The sequence below is a fragment of the Lepisma saccharinum genome, chromosome 30 (genome assembly GCF_977018435.1).
Source record: "Lepisma saccharinum chromosome 30, izLepSacc3.1, whole genome shotgun sequence".
In the NCBI taxonomy this organism is placed as follows: Eukaryota; Metazoa; Arthropoda; class Insecta; order Zygentoma; family Lepismatidae; genus Lepisma; species Lepisma saccharinum.
This window is the reverse complement of record NC_139258.1, coordinates 3,556,082-3,576,975: the sequence shown is the minus strand read 5'-3', so window position 1 is coordinate 3,576,975 and position 20,894 is coordinate 3,556,082. Positions and strand designations below refer to the sequence as shown.

Below are 20,894 nucleotides of genomic sequence, written 5' to 3'. Positions count from 1 at the left end.
TTTTGGTAACCAAAAAATTGTTTACGACATACAAATAGAACTTGACCAAATCTTTTGGTACTGGTGAACAATTGTTTGGTTGATGCCTATTTAAACAAACTATAAACAAATTAACAAATTATAAACAAACCACTACCATTTTTTTGGTTAATCCAAACAAACATTTTTCTCTGTGCGAGGGTGATCATATGATGAAACTAATGAACACTCACAAATAACACCTTATTCTAATACGTCTTTCCATGGAACATTCAGGAAGTAAAAAATGACTGTGTGCGAATTTTATTTGTGTAAAAACAAATGCACATCAGTGGCGTATACTGGGTACAAATCCTGGGCTCGCACCATATCTTAGTGTTCGAATGGACAAAAATTTGCTGGAATGTGTAGGAACTTTTTTTTGTTCATTGATCGATTTTGTTTTGAGAAGTTCGGAGGGTAATTTCCCCGTTATATGCCACCGTTTTCCCCTTTTCTGTAATAGTTTCGCTCCATAATTCCCCGTTTCTGGGAAAATTACAGCCGGGAAAAATGGGTTTGCAACACTGATGCGGTTCTTTTAGAGTTCAACGCACACGGCACCCTCCTGCCTCACCCTCAAAGACAGTTGGCAAGGTTTCCAACTCCTTAGAAACTCAAGTTAATTTTCTTATTGAAATGAGCAATTTTATGCACATATTCTGACATTTTGGTCTGAGACTGGGCTACGCAGATAGCGTAGATAGCCCTGAATATACGCCCCTGGTGCACATTCATTAGTGATTTTCCACACCCTCCATACATACCAAATTTTTTATTCAAGCACCCGTGGTAACTTATCCACCATTCAAATATTGAACTATTTGGAACCAGTTGGAAAAGGATCTTTTTACTACTTGCTTTGTTTTTTATTTTACTTTGTTTTTCTGCCAATTTTGGCTAATAGCGAAGATGAGGGTGAAAGGGGATAAGATGTAATTTGGGAGACAAGCTCCACGAGACCCACTGACTGTAGATCCAGGCGCCCGAGCTTCGTTAGTCTGAGAGTGATGTTAACAAGTCAATCTTTACACCCCTTTCATCGTTTACAATGCAATAGATTGATTGATTTGCTTTATTTTACTTCGTTTTTGTGCCACTTTTGGCTAATTTGCGAAGATGGTGATGAGTGATATGATGACATTGATGACTGGACTAACAAACATCCATGCCCAGGCCAGGATTCGAACCCCTTGCGTCGTAGCGCAATGTGCTAACCACTCCGCCACGGGGGCCGGCATCATGGGCGTCCGGGAGGGGCCAAGGGGGGCCGTGCTCCCCCCTTGAAAATGAAAGTCAACCAAAAATTATGTATTTCACACATATAATTTCATTTTAGCCATAATAATGTGTGTTAATTATTGCATGAACACCATAAATTCAAATTTAAGCAATTTTTTTATGGAACAACACCATTTTTCGGGAAAATGTGCCTTGTTTGCCCCCCCTGGAAAAAAATACCTTCCTTGCCCCTCCCTGGAAAATATCCTGCGGACGTCCATGGCCGGCATAATGCAATAGATGCACATCTATTAACAGTCTGCTATATATAAGTTGCAAATTAATTCCATATATACTTAATGTGTACAAGTCTCCTCCTCTGCACAACACATGCTATCTGGATATCGCTTCAGCATAACATAGACGCATATTTCACATTCCTCAGAGTTTCCTTGCACCAACACCGAAACTGTGTCGCCTGAAAATGCAAAGTATGCAGACAAGAACACTTAATTTGTTGTACATGCACACTCAAAAGTAACACATTTATTCTTTGATTTAAGTACTCGTTCCAAAATAAAGCCCAGTCCACAATGTCTCTCGTCGCGAAGAAGAGTCTGCATTTCTTCAGTCTCCTCCTTCCCCTCGGCGGCATAACACAACGATACTCCTCATCAGTGATGCCAACCCTAGCATAATGATGCTAAACCTCGCACAATTTTAGGTTCGTTGGTACCCTATGTTTGCATAATGGGAAAATCTAGCGTAATTTGCAAACTTGCTTCTCTGGGAGGGAGAAACTACACTTCAAAAGACGATAAATTTGAGAACTTAAAAATAAAATCGTATCCAGATCTTATTTCGGGTGCAACTACTTTCTTTATTCTCCTCAGTTTACCTGTCGAGGAACATGTCATGCATGGGCGTCCGGAAAGGGAGGCAATAGGGGTTGTGGCCCCTCCTGGAAAATGAAAGTCAACCAAAAATTATGTATTTCACACATATAATTTCATTTTTGCCACAATAATATGTGTTAATTATTGCATGAACATTATAAATTCAAATTTAATCAATTTTTTTTAGGGAACAACACTATTTTGGGGGAAAATGTGTCTTGTTTGCCCCCTGGAAAAAAATACCTTTCTTGCCCCTCCCTGGAAAAAAAAAACAACTTGCGGATGTCCATGATGTCATGGCAAATCGGTAGAAAGTTGTGGTGTGCACATGGACGTCAGCAGGATTTTTTCCAGAGAGGAGCAAGGAAAGTATTTTCTTTCCAGCGGGGAAAATAAGGCACATTTTCCCAATGTTCCCTCAAAAAACATTGCTTACATTTGAATTTATCATGTTTGTGCATTAATAACACATATTATTGTGGCTGAAATGAAATTATGTGTGTGAAATATATAATTTTTGGTTGACTTTCATTTTCCAGGAGGGGCCACAGCCCCCTATTGCCCCCCCCCCTTCCGGACGCCCATGGGTGTGCAAATGAAACAATGTTCCGCTTTGAAGTCGACGAATCATCTCAAGCTTCCTCTAGTTCAATGTTGAAGTCATCTCGGCCGAAAAGAATTATAATAATAAATTACTCTTACTAATTATCAATAAGAGTAATGATTCATTATTATAATTATAGATGCGAGCACAATTTATCAGCATTTGGCATAATTTCAAAGATTAAACATTACTTTTTCTTATCTGAAGGTTGGCAACACTGCTCCCCATCTTCCCCTAGCGTCGTGATACACACACGCACAGGTGATAGGCCTTCGCCCGGGGAAAGTTCAAAAATACTCAAACCCTCCTCAGATCCCAGAAAAGCACAGCAGCGAATATCTAGACGACTCGTAGCCCTGTTACAATTCCTCGCGCGTTCAACGGAACACATGCTGTACGATGAGGCTTTGGGAAGATGTGGCTTTTTTAAACACAAAAAGGGGAAGCAGACGCTGCTAATAGCATCGAAGACATTGTTGACGCTGATGATGCGTGCGTCCGCTCCCCCCACCAGAATTTGGACGGTTATAGCAACTACTTGTAACTAGGGGGACGTAGTATTATAACTCACGCTTGCTTTAGATGCATGTATATAAATGTGCAATTGTCATGTCGGGTCGAACAAATTGACGATACAGTAAAAACTGCATCTCCCGGAACCTCTATAAGAAGGAAACCTGTAAATACGGAAGAAAAAAGTCCCCAGAACGGACCGACTTTATACCTGAAAATGACCTGCTTAACGCGGAAACGGAACACCATTTAAAGACCAACGAGATGTTTTTATTCTCAGTAAGACGGAAATTTCTTGCTTTATTTTTTTCGCTCGCAAGAAAACAATGCAATACTGTAAGTGGAACACGCCTCTGTTGCCACTCGCTTATCGGTAACATTGTCGATATGAAAGAATGCGCTACAATACTCATAGCTATTACGATTCCGTTTCTTTCTTTCATCTCTTATCCTATTTCTCTACCTTTCTTTGTCTATTTCTATTCTGTTCTTTCGTCATCTTTCTATTTTTCTTGTTAACTCTCTTTGCTTCTTTCTATTTTCTTCACTTTTATCTCAATCTTTCTTCACCTCTCTTACTCCATCTTTCAATCTTTCTCTTCCCCTCTATGCACATCGCGCTACGACGCCAGAGGTCTCGGGTTCGAAAAGATACATAAGTACGTACTGTACGTTCTTACAATACTGTAAAAAGTGTACCAACATGTTGTGTAGTTACATAATTGTAATCTCTGCTATGCTTATTGCGATTGTATAGCATTTTTATTCATGTACGTATGCATTAGTACTCTACATTATAAGTAATGCGAAATGTAAATCTGTCTTTCCATTATTTCCTGCAGCGCTCTATACTGTATTTAAAGTCAACCCTGTATAAGAAGGGAAAGCCGGAAAATTTTGCTCGGAACAATCATGTTCCGGGATAGACAGGTTTTACTGTATTAAGTTCATACATATCTACAAGATGCAAGGACGTATTTAGGGGGATACAGGGGGTCCGGACTCCCCCCCCCCCGAAAGACTTGCCAAGTACAAAAATTAAGCAATGAAAATATACGTTGTTTAAGATTTGTTGTGTAATCGAGTGATATTTATTTCCACCGAACTTATTTGAAGGCAGTAAATATGTATTTAAATTTTATAATTCCTTTATTTAACATTAACTTGATGTGTGTCTGTCTAAACAAAAGCTAACGTAGTACAATGATTCCTTGTTGCATAATTATTTTATTGGAAAACTCTTGAGACAAAACTATTCTACCGGACTGGCAAGGACATATTTATCGTGAGAAAATTGGGGAGCTACGAGTGAGTAGCGTAACCCGGTTGCGGGTATCTTCTATAACGGCTGAGGGCTCGACGTGCTGACCCCACGTCACCCCATTACTGGTTGAAGATCTCCGCATTTCTAGGTAGGATTGTGGGAGGGAGACTGGCAGTCGGGAGATAGGCCAAGGTCCTTCAAGGGCTGTCGAGCCACGAATTATTTATCTTATAAAGGTTATTAACTTCCTTGGCCCGATTTCGTACAAAGTAACTCGGAAAGTTTTTATACGCTGGTACTCCTCAATGTGGGCACCATTTGTAGCTCGACAGATATCCAAACGATTCTCCAGCTCGTGCCAAGTGTTGACCATCAGTTGAGGCGTTATTATCGCAACGATACGATGTCTCAAATCACCCAAATCGTGAACTTTCCTATTGTACACATCTTTAATGAAGCCCCAATGCAAAAGGGTCCAATGGTGACAAATCTGGGGATCTCTGTGGCCAGGTAGTTTCTGTGCATGCGTGACTCAACAGCACGATTGATCATATAAGTGTATACCTCTAGCCCGGACACCCTGTATAAGACATTACTAGCATAGTTGTTCAGAAAATTCTCGCTTTTTAATATTGTAACCGCAATGTGATGACACGTACGAGAGGGAGAGTGGACTGCAAAGTTCTCGGCCCGACCCCTCCCAAAAATTATACATGTATAATTATAATTGTGTCACATTTTCCCATTTAAGACATTGAAGGGACCATAGCGGAGAAGAATGTGGAAAGGTATTCTGTTTCTGCAGGGCAATTACCTCTGCAATGCTGAAACGACACTCGCTCTTTGGAAGGATTGGGGTTTCCGTGCATAGACCATCCACCCTACTCACCAGATCGTGCTCCGTCTGAATACTGCCTATTTTCTAACCTTAGAAGACAATGAAAGGGCAGAAATTCGCAAGCGGCAACATAGCTGTTTCTTTTAAGACCAGACAGAATAATTGATTTTGGAAGGGTTAAAAGTACTTCAGGTACGATGTGCCAAGTGTATAAAACTTTGGGCTGAATATTGAAATATCAGGATTCATGGCTCTAGATCGTTTCTTATTGGTCGGGACTATAACTTTTCAGCCGCCCCTCGTATACGTACAGAACTTCTGTACACGCTGAACAAAAGGTGAAAAGGAACGCCTGAGGCTTCTGTTGCAAGGGCAACCACAGAAAATCTTGTGATAAAATACACAAAGACATCCATCACAATGTACAATGATGTGTATTCTGTCAGTCCGCTTCTCTTCCAACTCCTTGGCAGCTGGTCAAAAAAGCGGTGAGGCTAAAGCAATAAGGGCACCAATTAGGTTCATTTTGTAAAGTGACCATAATGGTAAGTACCTCGCGGCACCTCATAGTGTGCTGCCTTGGGGGTGGCGGAATAATCGCGAAAGGGCACAACCGCGGAAGGAACAGCAGCGAACTATTAAGCGCGAAACCAAAATTGAACACCGTAATAAGCGCGAAACCAAAATTGGACACCGTAGTAAGCGCGAAACCAAAATTGGACACCGTAGTAAGCGCGAAACCAAAATTGGACACCGTAGTAAGCGCGAAACCAAAATTGGACACCGTAATAAGCGCGAAACCAAAAGTGGACACCGTAATAAGCGCGAAACCAAAATTGAACACCGTAATAAGCGCGAAACCAAAATTGGACACCGTAGTAAGCGCGAAACCAAAATTGAACACCGTAGTAAGCTCGAAACCAAAATTGGACACCATAATAAGCGCGAAACCAAAATTGGACACCGTAATAAGCGCGAAACCAAAATTGAACACCGTAATAAGCGCGAAACCAAAATTGGACACCGTAATAAGCGCGAAACCAAAATTGGACACCGTAGTAAGCGCGAAACCAAAATTGGACACCGTAGTAAGCGCGAAACCAAAATTGGACACCGTAGTAAGCGCGAAACCAAAATTGGACACCGTAGTAAGCTCGAAACCAAAATTGGACACCGTAGTAAGCGCGAAACCAAAATTGGACACCGTAGTAAGCGCGAAACCAAAATTGGACACCGTAGTAAGCGCGAAACCAAAATTGGACACCGTAGTAAGCGCGAAACCAAAATTGGACACCGTAGTAAGCGCGAAACCAAAATTGGACACCGTAGTAAGCTCGAAACCAAAATTGGACACCGTAATAAGCGCGAAACCAAAATTGGACACCGTAATAAGCGCAAAACCAAAATTGGACACCGTAGTAAGCGCGAAACCAAAATTGGACACCGTAATAAGCGCGAAACCAAAATTGGACACCGTAGTAAGCGCGAAACCAAAATTGGACACCGTAGTAAGCGCGAAACCAAAATTGGACACCGTAGTAAGCGCGAAACCAAAATTGGACACCGTAATAAGCGCGAAAACGTCACTTTCGCGCTTTATCCCTCTCGCGATTATTCTGGCGACCCCTGCCTAGTTCGCAAGGTTGACCTCTGGGTATTTGTTTTCATTTTACATCGTGTGCACAATCGTGACGACGGGGATGAATGGTGATCACATGACGTGGGAAAAGGGATAATTACAAACACACATAGCCAAGACGCAGAACGTAAACCCGAATATGGGTTATTATGGTTGTGGATTCCGAAAAGGTCACCCTTCAAACCCCCCCCCCCCCCCGAGGATCTTCGACAAAGATATTTCTTACACATGAAGAGTTAGGACTCCAATTAAAAATTTACCAATACATCTGTACGAAAACGTTTTACGTAATTATTTAGCTTATTCAATTCTTCGTTAATCTATGGTTATTTATGGTCCCGCAGGTTCGGAGGCACGTACGGTGTTCCAACGTTCAACGAATATCTTCACTCCGATGAATAAAAATCTGTTTCCCAATGTGAACTGACAATGATTGATTTGCTTTATTTTACTTCGCTTTTTGTGCCACTTTTGGCTAATTTGCGATAATGGGGATGAGTGATGATGTAATGTAATCGATGAATGAACACTCACAAACATCCATGCCCAGGCTGGGATTCGAACCCGGGACCCCTGGCATCGTAGCACTATTTCCTTACTACTCCGCCACAGGGAGAGTGATCGCTCCTCCCAACTGCCACGTTTATGGACACATCATTATGCCTAATAATTTGAAGACTCGGATGCTCAATCTTTTATCACCAAGATTAACATGCTCGAGAATATTTTTTAAAAGTTTTATTTAAGTCCACTTTATACACATGTTAAGCTATTCGGTACTGGACTTGAACAACCTGACAGTGTGCCTAAAAAGGGATCGAACCCAACGTCAATTGAGTTCTTGATCTTCGTTTATTTACTTTATTCCACCTATCTCGTCGTTCAGTTTATCCTGCAAAGGGGAGAATTATGACACGATGACGTACGATAACAATCTATTCCATCCCAGGACCCCTATTTTTGCAATATACCTCTAGAACATGAAAATTAGCTTGGTTCCTATTTACAGCATATTATTGTAACGGCCTTGTGAGTAATCGGTAGTATGTTGAATTGGTGGTTGACAACCAAGCTGTGTGAAAAACTCTTGGGGTGATATTGGTTTATTGCAAAAGGTATTAATATTGAATGTAATTTATAAGTTACATATTAAGTATTTTTCAGTGTTTTATGCGATTAACGTTGATAAATCTCAATATTTGTGGAAGTGTGTATGTTTCTTAAGATCGTGGAAAATAAAAATTGAAAGATATCTGAATTTTATTTGTGATAGTGAAACCCATATATTTTTTTCTGCACGCGTAGATGTTAGTGTAATTTAAGTAGATGTGGTTCCTTGCAGTGTTAAGCAAAACCTGAGAAGTTCGATGCAGGCCCGTAGCCAGGCAGGACCCCCCTGGAACTACCATCAGCCCCCTTGACATTAGGTAAAACTATTTTCTGTAATTTGTTTACAGTGAATATGTAGACAGCACATATTATTTTACTCACAACTTTGACGAAGGATAAATTCAGGGAGCATGAACAGCCGCTATTACAGTCCTTCATCTTATTTATAAGGAGGAGTCTAAGTAGCGGCAACAATTTAGGAGATTCTCCTCTCTAGACTTCAGAAAGTTCCTTCACAGGGGAGCTTCTTTATCTGTACCTTTGTTGCCCCTGTTGCAACCTTCCATTTATACAGAAATCTGTGAGACTGATGTCATTATGCTAATTCCCTCCGCATCTGCGTCAAAGGTTAACAGCTCCCAAGTTTTGGGAACGAAGGGGAGTGGAATGTACGGTAGGCACTATGATTGAATATTGTCCATCTTTTCTTGTGTAATATAAATATCTGTATCATGAAACGTAGTATGCAGTGTGTAGTAAGGGATGATTTCAGTAGCAGCCAATTAACACTTCAAGCGATATGTTAAATGATATAGAAAAATGTAGTATTTGTGTGATAGTTCTAAACTTTATGTAACTTAATGATCCCCCCACACACATAATTTACCTTCATTTAACACTGTTAAACTATTGAAAAATGGACTTGATGTACAAAGCCCCCCCCCCCCGATAACCCGTGAGCCCCCCTGGAGATTAATTCTGGCTACGAGCCTGGTTCGATGATGGAAAATTAGCTAACTTAGGACATTTACACCTAAGTCAGTAGGTCCGTGTCATTGTTGACATACAATAGTGTAACTGGAGGTTGGGTTAGATTCTCGGCGAGATGAGGTACTTGTCTGAAATTCGCTCCTCCCAACTGTAAGTTCTGGATCCGCCACTGGCCACGAACTGACAATGATAATGGGGTTTTAAAAACGGCTGCAAAGTGCTTCAAAACAAGACAAATACTGTATTTTTGTAGGACTGCCTAATACTAAGAAAAAGTTGTTTGCCAAAATTGATAAGAATTTAATTAATCTGAAAATCAAGTAATTGTATTAAAACCTCTCCACCTGCACTGCATTTAAATTTCATCACCAAAGGACCACAAGCTTTTTATTTATAAAATCTCAAAGAGTGCGGTCGCTTGAAAAACACAAAAAAGGCACACTTTTTGTTCTCACGACGATGAAAAAAATCGAAGGCATACTCGAAAAAAAAATTTTGGTTACCAAAGATTAAGGCTGAATTGAATAAGCCAAATTTTGACGTAACTTGTTTTTGTGTAGGTCTCATGGCCGTATTTAGAGAGGGGGGTTTCTAGGGTTCAACCCCCCCTGAAACTTCAGACACCGAAATCTGTAACTCATTTTTTTTTTTCGAAGCATCACAAAAATGCAAGGAGACAATGTTGAAACGATCCAGCTAGAATTTTCATACATTTCGAATTCTGAAACTTGACTGAAACAGGATTTATTCTCCGAATCCTAGGCCCACACGCGACCCCTCCATTTTCATTTCTGCTGTCCTCTTTCCAGTGTTGTTCCTGCATCACAAGGAATATAGATTGAAAATTCTCTTATAATTGTCCCAAAATTCCCTTTCCAGCTTTTAAATTCCCTGTCCGATCAAGTCGAAAATCCCCCTTGATAGGAGTTCAAACCTAGGACCTCCAGTATCTAAGCGCGTTACGTTCGCGATTGAGGTTACAATCCATGCACCCGGTTGTTTTTAAAAAAGAATAACTGGTTCCACACTTTTCAAAATTCCAAAAATTTAGTTTTAAGGTCAAACAACAAAAACTTTATGACTAAAATTTTCATCTAACTTCTAAAGCTTTTCTTGAAGTTATCTAAAATTTAATAAAAAAGTATAATAATTGTGCATTTCAGTACACACTGTATGAAACGTTATATATATAAAAAAACTTGCGCTGGGTATTCATTCATCTGCTGGATTGAGTAAGCCCCCTCATGGATATAATAATAATAATAATATTATTATATTATGGAATAAAATTGTTTTATTATGAAATTTTAATTAATATTGTTGTTATTTATATTATTCAAATTTCTGGCGACGTCCATGGAATTATGAATGACCCCCCCCCCGAAAAAATTTTCTGCCTATGGCCATGGTAGGTTTACTGGTTATATGGCAACACCGTGACGCGTGTTACTTCAGCTCTCAATTCAATACCAAACTAAAGCCCGCATCACACGGAACTGAATTACCAGTAGGTATGCCTTAGTTGACTCTGGACTGGCTACCAATTTGCTAGTTTTCGCCTCTCACGATACTTATCAGCGTACTTGTCGATAGACTTTTGTTTCCATACGAGGGAAGTTGTAATGGCGGCCACGTGAGATGCAAACAATGCATCACTTCACATTTTTAAAAGCCGATAACTATTCAACCGAGAGGAATAACGTTTCGTATAAAACGTTATTAGGTACAAAACAATGGCGCTGCTTAAATACATACTTTACAACGTTTACTGTACATGTATGGAAGAATATTTTAGTTGTTTCAAATGTAAACACCGTGCACTCTTCATAGATGGTGTAACTCAACGCGTCTTTCATGCTGTATACGTTATACATTTCTGGAGTAATACTCGGAAACCACAGACAAAAGCGCTCCTTTGCACACTCACAGATTATCTTCACATGGCGAAACTATGCTCTGATTGGCTGTTCCGCAGAATCCAGTCGAGGAAAGCAAGTAGCAATTAGAACATGTCCTATTCCTCCAAACCAGTCAAGCAGTCAGCCAAGCGGCCATGATTGCTACCTAGAAAGTTAGTTCAGCGCCAACTAGGGCATTCCTACTAGAAATCCAGTTCCGTGTGATAGGGCTTTATTTTGCGGCAGGCTCATAATTTGTAATTGGAGTTTAAACTCGAGTGTCCATCATTTTTAATCCGATAGTAGTGTGGGTGCTCAATGCGTTCGTCAATCCCCGTGACCTTGAACGGAAGTTTCCACTGAATCAAAGGGATCGTTTTCCATGCATTGACGGACGCAGACAATGGCCGTTCTCGACAAGCAGCGACGTGTGCCATAAAACGATATCCACTTTTCACACTCACCTTAAAAACGATTCCGAAGTTACCGAGAGAGGGATTAGTGAGGAGTTTATATTCCTCTGTTCCCCGCCTCTCCATCTAGTTTTGTAAGTTTTCAAAAGTGCAATGCATAATTACATCCGGAATATATTTCTGTGGGGGGGGGGGTCCTGAACCAAGTGCCAAAAATAACAATAATACGTATAAATTAAAATAATATTAATTTAAAAAATGTAAGGTACAGTTCCCCGTGCCATGAAGGCACATTTAGGGGATGTAGAAGGGCCCCACACATTCTCGATCTTGCTAATTTTGGAGGCGATGTGATCAGCACCACGCTCCGGTCGCTGAACCTCTCAGGGTTACCCCAGGTAACCTTTGATTTGAGGCTGGATGAGCTCTAGAGCTTTATGTTGGAAAATTTCCGACCTGATATCACCATACTCTCGGTCTCGCAAATAGCAGTCACACGCTCTACCAACTAGACCACTAAAATATGTAAATTAACTGTATTGTTATTACTACATGAATAGCTAAAAATACGGTTTAAGAATAGATATAGGCCTACTACAGTATGTATTCATAAAATTCGAATGAATTTTGGTTCGTGTCTTAACTCTCTACAAGAAGGGACCTAAAAACTTGCCCAGAGAGTTAAGACACGAACCAAAAGTGGAAAAGTTTAAAAATAAAATCAAAACCATGCTAATTAAACATTCATTTTACAGCATACAAGAATATACAGAGGCAACACTCATCTTTTGAAAGTCTTGTGTATCTGTAACCAGAATAAATTTTAAAAGGTATGGTTAGGTTAGTTACCATACATGCAGAGCTTGCTGTTGCACATCAAACTGAAATCTTTCAAGTATAATATCTTTATATGCAATGTATCTTATGTTAAATTACCAAACTTTATTATCATGTATTTCTATTTTGACATGTCCTATAATACTATGCGTAACCAGAATAAATGTTAAAAGGCATGGTTAGTTACCATACATGCAGGGCTTGCTGTTGCACATCAAACTGAAATTGTGTAGTACAGGGTGCGGAAGAGCAACTTGCTTATTTAGAAAGTCAATTTAAAAAAGGGAATGCAGATGGATATTTAATTCTTTGAACAGCATCAAGTACAACAATTAAATTTTATGTTTACACAGTTTTAAAGATGATATCAGGCAGATGGCATCCATTATTCTCAATACACTGTGTTAATTGAACTCAGAAGTTTCGTTCAACTCTTTCCAGCATATCGACGGGTATGTTGGGGACAGCTTGACGAATGTTGTTCTTCAGTTGAGCCAAGGTCCTAGGACGATCATTATAAACAAGTGATTTTAGATAGCCCCATAAAAAATAGTCCAGGGGGCTAAATCAGGCGACAGTGCTGGCCAGCGCAGATCGACCCTTAAGGAGATGAAGCATCCTGGGAAGTGTTGCCGCAAAACAGTCATTGACACACAGCGCTGTGTGTGCCGTGGCACCGTCCTGCTGGAACCATACATCTCCCACATCCATCTCGTTGAGTGTTGGCAGGAAAAACTCCTGAATCATGTGGACATAACGGTCAGAAGTCACCGAAACTGCCCGTTCGTTTTCTTCAAAAAACCATGGACCAATTATTCCAACTCGCGATAGTGCACACCAAACAGTTACACGTTGTGAATGTAGGGGACACTGATGAAGTTGTCTGTGGTTATCATGGCTACAATAGCGCATGTTCTGCTTATTTACAGATCCTGAAAGATGGAAGTGAACCAGCCTCATCACTGAAGAAAACAAGTGTGTCGTGAGGCATGCCAAGAAGCGCCTCACATGCATTTTCTCGAGCAACAAAATCGCGTGGATTAAGTTCCTGCACCACAGCCAATTTGTAGGGATGAAAGTTTAGTTCTTCATGAAGAATTCGCCTCACAGAACGAGCAGACAACCCAACAGCAACTGCATGTTTGCGGGCAGAGCGCTGAGGGGATCGCAAAACAGAATGCCTTACCATGTCATGTTTTGGGGTGACCTTGCTGTTCGTGGAAGCCCAGTTTTTTTTGTCTTCACATCACCAGTTTCCCTGAAGTTGTTTACCCATGAAACAATCGACTGCCGGCCAGGAACACAACCACGGGGCACAATATTGAAATGGGTACGGAATGCACGTTGCATGGCCATGATTGAGCGACCGTTAGAAAAGTATACCTCGACAGCGAACGCGCGCTCCACCTTCGTCCACTCCATGCTGCTAACTAAACCGAGCGGAGCTACAACTTTACGCCCCGCCCTATCAAATGTGCCTACCCCCACCCTCCTCGGAGCAACCATCGCTTCAGGGCGCCAAATTCAAATAAGCAAGTTGCTCTGCCCCACCCTGTATAATATCTTGATATCCAAGGGTTATAATACACCAATATATATGCGTGTATCTTATGATAAAATTACTAAATTTTATTATGATGTACTTCTACTTGACATGTCCTATACTACAGATATACCTACTTGTACAAAATTGTAGTCCTTGGATGGAAATAAATCATATCATATCATGTTGCTTACGTGTAGTTAGGATCGCAAAAAATTGCGTGAAAACTGCCCTGGCAAGGAAATTAATGTCAAACAGAATATTGAATATTTATTGAATAACGAAAAAGGATGATAGATCGAGTTGACAGAAAAGTGAAGTTCTTGATTAATAGTTTATGCACATTATTTACAAGGAGCAGCAGTGTGATCCAAACTACATGTGCTTGCACCGGGTATCGAACCCGGAACTCGCACTACACCACCGGGGTCGCCCTGATGCACACCCATAAAAATATGTATGCCTGTATGTGTATACACATGCACGCTAATGCACACATACATACATACCTTACAAATGAATAAACATACAGGGTGATTCAGAGCAATATCCTTGGAGGTGAAAGTAGTGATGATTCTAGGCAAAAAAAAGGAGACTTGTGTAAATGTCAATTTATGCAGGTAAAGGAGTTTTTTCAATATGTAGTTCGTAGCAGTTTCCCATCTGATAAAAAATGGTTGCATGCACTCTTCAACATGTGGTGCTGCGTGAAGTGCTTGGTGATGATTGGCAGCTTTGAAGGTGTTCAGAATGTACAGGCAGTGTGAACGTGCTAGTGACCATACTAATGCTACAAGTCTTCACCCATATGCAGCTGCACTCTATACCAGCATGGCTATCCAACATGTCAGTCATAAAAAAAGGCAACGTACCCCCCCCCCCTTTTACATCATGCCAGGAGGCATATATAGGGGGATGTGGGTATAGGGCCTCACACATTCTTCGATCTAGGCAATTTTGGAGATGATGTGATCAGCATCATGCTCTGGCTGCCTGTACCCCTCAGGTCCCATTCAACCTTAGGCCACCAATCCTGAGAATCAAACCTGGGTTTCCTGCCACCATGGCTCAAACATGTCAGTCGAGTAACTTGAAATTTGTTAATGCAAACATCATTCCCAAAATGGGCTAGGACACATGAACACAAGTGTGAATATTGTATCAAACATATTTAAAGCTATTTGGGGCATATGTTTTAACATTTAAAAACAATGAATGTGGAGATTAGCATGCTGAAAATTGAACTTGCACCCTGGTGGAATGATATATTGTTTAATTATGAGTTTGTGGGACATCCATCTTGTTCTTGATCAAAGATCTATAGCAGAGATAGCCAAACTACCCATACCACGGAGCTACTCCTAGATTTGCAAATACATGGAGAGCTACCAAGACTGGGTTAAAGTTTCTTTTAGGGATGGGGCAGATTAAGCGGAAATCTACCAGTATCTCTGGACATGGACGTCCACAGGATTTTTTCAATGGAGAGGCAAGCAAGGTATTTTCTTTTGTTTCATTTGAAGATATCATGTTCATGCAATATACATGGCCGTATTTAGAGGGGGGGTTTCTAGGGTTCAAACCCCCCCCGAAACTTCTGACATGTTGGATTAATTGAAGTTCAGAAACCAAAATCTGTAACAAATTTTCAACTTTTTTTCGAAGCATCACAAAAATAGGCTACATTGAGACAATGTTGAAACGATCGTGCTAGAATTTTCATACATTTGGAATTCTGAAACTTGAATGAAACAGGATTTATTCTCAGAATCGTAACCAACCCGCGACCCCTCCATTATCACTTCTGCTGTCATCTTTCCAGTGTTGCTCCTGCGTCACAAGGAATATAGACTGCAGATTCCCTTATGATTGTCCCAAAATTCCCTTTCCAGCTTTTAAATTCCCTGTCCGATAAAGTCGAAAATCCCCCTTGATAGGAGTTCAAACCTAGGATCTCCAGTTTTGTAGCGCATTACGTTCGCGATTGAGGTTACAATCCATGCACCAAGCTAAGTTTTTAAAAAGAATAACTGGTTCCACATTTTTCAAAATTCCAAAAATTTAATTTTAAAGTCAAACAACAAAAACTTTATGACTAAAATTTCCATTTAACTTTTAAAGCTTTTCTCCTGAAGGTATCTAAAGTTTAATAACGAAGTATAATAATTGTGCATTTCAGTACACACTGTATGAAACGTAAAAAAAAAGAAAGAAAGAAACTTGTGCTGGATATTCACTCATCTGCTGGATTGAGTAAGCCCCCTCAAGGATATAACAATAATATAATAATAATAATTATTAGTATTATTATTATGGAATAAAATTGTTTCATTATTATGAAATTTTAATTATTATTGTACAATTATTGTTATTATCTCTATTATTCAAATTTCTGGAGACGCCCATGGGAACAATTATGAACCCCCCCCCCCCCCCGAAATTTTTTTCTGCCTACGGCCATGGCAATATATATTGTGGCTGAAATGAATTTATTATGTATGAAATATATAATTTTTGGTTGAGTTTCATTTCCTAGGAGGCACCATTGCCCCCCTCCGGACGTCCATGTAATTTTACCAATCCGATATATCTATACATACCTTATAATTTGGTGTAATTTTTATAGATACTGTATAAACATATAGCCTTCATTCCGTACTTTTTTTTTAAATGAATGCCTAAATATGCAGCTTCCTTTGTATTGTCGTCACATTGTAACATATATTTATTTAGGAGGTCAATGAACTGTTTAGATTAATACAACAAATGAGAAGCAGAACTGTTTTCTCCTTAAATCTCTCCAGGGATTTAAAAAACAACCCAACCTACATGGTCTAATGCAAGGGTAGTCAACCCACAGTATAAAATGTGCCACTATATACAAAACATTCCATATTTCAAAGCTGTGTTTCATGGGCAATAAACAGAAGTAAGAGTAGTGTTGCTCAAATAATGAAGGAGACAGGACAAGGCTACACACCTCCCCTTTCGAAATTGATCCCAGCTGAACAGCTAATTTCTTACACACAATTTAATATCAACATCCCGCACAGTGGGCACGCGGTCTAAGGCGTCATGCTTTGGGCTTTGGCTATGAGACGTGCGCAGGTTTGAATCTCCTGGGGGAAGCGTAACAAGTTTTCTCCAGAGATTTTGACCACCAGTTTATGGGACCGGTGGCCACCCACCATCATGAGGGAATTGGGAAGCTACGAATGAGTAGTGTAACCCAGTCATAGAAACCTACAACCACAGTGTAACTGATTGGACGTTCTCCCACCTCGATTTTTGATTTGATTTATTTTACTTCGCTTCTTGTGCCACTTTTGGCTAATTTGCGAAGATGGGGTGAGTGATGATATGATGAAATTGATGAATAGACATCACAAACGTCTGCGACTTCTGGCACAGGCATCAAACATCTGGCAACGTGGAGGGATGCCTGCCTCAACAATGCAGGGGAGTATGCCAACCAGTATTAAAACGTACGTCCGTACGACATTCATTCCGGTTATTTATTGAGCATACCAAATACACGCCCTGCTGAAAATCTACACCAAGTACATACAACACAACCTCACATGGACGAAACGTTGCAGAAAAAATAAAATAAAAACCAGTAAAAATAACTGTTAGATTATCTTGCATCTGCTGAAAAAGCATACTTTTACAGAAGACAAAATCTACTGTTATGAATTGTACCCTTCTCATGCATGTCCACAGGATTTTTTCCAAGGAAGGGTAATTTTTTTCCAGGGAGGTCAAAGGAGGCCTATTTTCCCCATAATGGTGAGGCCCCCTCAAAAACACTGCTGCACTCTGAAATTACCATGCTACTTCAACATAATTAACATAAAGGTAACAGTTTCATACATCTGACACACATTTCTTCATTTTTACAGAAGAAACTACTTACGGAAATTAATTTCTCTAAGGTTCCCAAAGTTAGTCGAGATATTTTCTTTCATCATGGTATCTGACTGGGAAATCATGTCAGTGTTTCCAACCCCCTTTATTTTTTAACTATGCTTGCCTAACCTAACCAAACCTAACCTTATCAGAATGGTTCGTGGGACTATCCGTCAGCTACCTGCATAATGTACAATTTGCACACATGACGAACAGAATAGTAGGTATTTTTCGGTGAAGAAGGTGGGAAACACTGATATTCGAAAACAAAAGAAGCGATATCGCACCGTTACGTGCGTTCAATAGCACTTAGAAAAATGCGTTATTTTAGTAGATAAAGTGCTTGTTTTCGTGTAAAAAGCATAATGGCATCTTGAACTATGTTCCGCAATACACAATTGGTAAGTACGAACCATGCGAAACACAAAATATCCGATTTTAATGTGTCTCCGATCTATGAAACTGGTACCAACATAAATTACTGTGACTGCAATGAAATTATGTGAAATATTATACTTTTTTGTGGACAATCATTTTCCAGGGGGGCTGGTCCCCTTTGCCCCTCCCCCCTTTCCAGATGTCCATGACCCTACTGTGTTCTTTGAAATCTATAAACCCAATGTTCTTCTACTGAATCCTTTTATTAGGACCAATATATTGGTACTGTATGTGTACAGAAGAGGAACAAGTTAAAATATTCTCTTCAGTATTATATTAAATATGGTATGCAGTGTGTTAACATGATGAATTGTAAATATTACTTTTCAATCCCCCTGATTAAGAATTTATTCTTAGATCTATTTGAAAATCTGAACATAGCAGATGTTCATAAACAGCTACTGATCTACTGAAACCAGAATTTTCAGCAGTGCACTGGCTATGAGACTCTTTAGTTGCTGGCATGTATAAGCTTACGTGAATGTTCATTTTCATGTGGGCAACATACTTTTCTTTTTATCAGACAGAATACAGAGTTCCTAAAATACTGCAAGATGTTCTGATATAGACTGCTACCACCAATATGGCAAATTACATAGTTATAAAGGGTACTGCATTCCTAACTGCTTTTGTTGTTAGGTTAGGTGTGTCAAGTTAAGGGCTATTAGCATTAAAATTACTTCCGTAAATATTTCCAACACCCGATCATGTGATTTCTGGCCTTCAGCACTTCCTGCTATTCTCACCACCTGTAAAAATAGTGCCTTATGCTATTCTCATGAGGTGAAGGTAGCTGATATGCTATTGTCGTCAATAGGTAAGAACAGTCGCAGCCCAAGTTGGAAACAACATCAAAACCAGACTGAAAAATAGCATATTTTCGCCCACATGCTAACCTACAAATAATTCATAACTACCACTATTATCTCAAATTATGCAAAACTGCTCTCTAACTTGGGGGGTTACAGAAAGATCACTGGATACAATTTTCTTCTTTTTTAATTCGAGGGTGTGGAAGCATTGTTTTCTTGCCAAAAACAAGAGAACGTAGTAGTTTCCAGACAATCTTGTTAAAACGAGGAATTATATCTTGCATTAATAAAATACATTGTCAAATATGGAAAATTGCATAATGTAAGTTGGAAATGTTTAAAAAGAAGGAGAAGATTTAATATTAACATACAAAATCTACAGGTTTATTTCTGAATACTACTATTAATTATATACCTGACTGGAACACAAAATGATTAATGACTATTGTGTTGCTCCTTAATAAACAACATTGGAGTCATTCTGCATTTATAATGGTGGTTCTGAGAATATTTTGCATTGTCAATACACAGACATGCAACAAACCTACAAGATTGCAGAACGGAGAGAAAGGGGGTGGGTGAAACTTCTACATGAAAGCTAGACTTTACGTGATGTTTTACAGCGATTCAAGTTTATCACAATATTATGTACTTTCGGTTTACGTTGCATCAGATATACGTAGCACCGGTACATGCAAAATGTTTAGGTGTCAATACCGGTAGATATGTTTCTTCTGTGCGTGACAACAGTTTAGCAACAATGCATAGCTTGCATAAATTGAAAAGCTGATATAAATGCCAGATTATAATTTTAAATACAAGAAATGGTGGTAAGAAATTGGGGAACATGTTGCAAAACGAAGGAGTACCGGAATCCATTCACTTACTGTTGACTAATTTCTTCCGAGTTGAAGCTTGTGACAAGGCAAAAGTACCAAATTAGGCGCATTTCCAACTGTAATGATTATTGTACGATGTACAACACCACTAACTATCTATATATACATTTGTCCGGAACGTTTTAATTACATGGACTCGTGGATTCGAAATTTATTCCCGCTTCAGCGGTAAACCCAGGCTTATTTAACTTTAAAAATGAAACAAACATGATAAGTTTTCCCCATACAAATAGCTTGTACTGTGAAAAGCGTCACGGATTAACAGTTTCATGCTAATAATAAACATTCGTACTCACCAGGGCCGAGATCTTCACGCACATGTAGTGCACATAATGCGCTGTGAGCGATATCAAAATAAGGGAACATTTTTAGTTTTGTGACCTGGTTAGCCAGGTCAAGGAAACCTTCTGGATCCATCTTGTTAGATTATATTTTCTCCCTAATCCCAAATTTTGCCGGGGAGTCGCGAAGGCCTGGTAGAAGCTTGTAGGTCTCCCGGAACACCCTCTTCGAACACCACTCTTTTCCGACTCCGCAAAGCTCAATTTGTCGTCTGCTTTTGCAAACATACTTCTCCGCTAGGAGCGCTGCTGTTGATTATATAAGCAAATGTTGCCAACTAACTAACGTTTAGCGGTCAAGATCAAGATTAATACTAGAAAAGTTAAGGTTGCCTAAGCATGGCAAAGTATAACTATACTCGATTCCCAGCAAGGAATTTCAACTTTGAGCACTGGGAGGGCGAAGCACTCTATAAATATCAACAGTGATTTATTCACAACACCCATGAATGTTTTCATAAAGGCCTAATTTATGGTCATTTTGGCTCTAAATTTACTCTTACAACTCCCCCCTTCGGCCAAGATGGAAAATTCTGGATAGAAGGTAACTTCCTGACATTCATCTGGAGTGATGCACAAATTTAATCAGAAAAATTGTTGGTTGTGTCTGAGAACAGGGGGAAAAGTCACGACATTCAGATGGGAATTCTGAAGTTCTACAAACGATTTCTCCATTGATAGCATTTTTTTTAATTCTGACAAAAAACTAGC

General features: G+C 39.7%; 1 protein-coding gene across 1 annotated transcript in view; it reads right to left on the bottom strand.

The window, feature by feature from the left end:
- The window catches only part of LOC145981828 (trimeric intracellular cation channel type 1B.1), a 99,067-nt gene extending 78,669 nt beyond the window's left edge, over positions 1-20,398 (bottom strand). The window contains exon 1 of the mRNA XM_083115269.1: positions 20,139-20,398. Within this exon, the coding sequence (XP_082971395.1) occupies positions 20,139-20,259 (121 nt within the window). The 5' untranslated portion in view covers positions 20,260-20,398. The remainder of the gene's footprint in view (positions 1-20,138) is intronic.
- Positions 20,399-20,894: the final 496 nt, after the last annotated feature.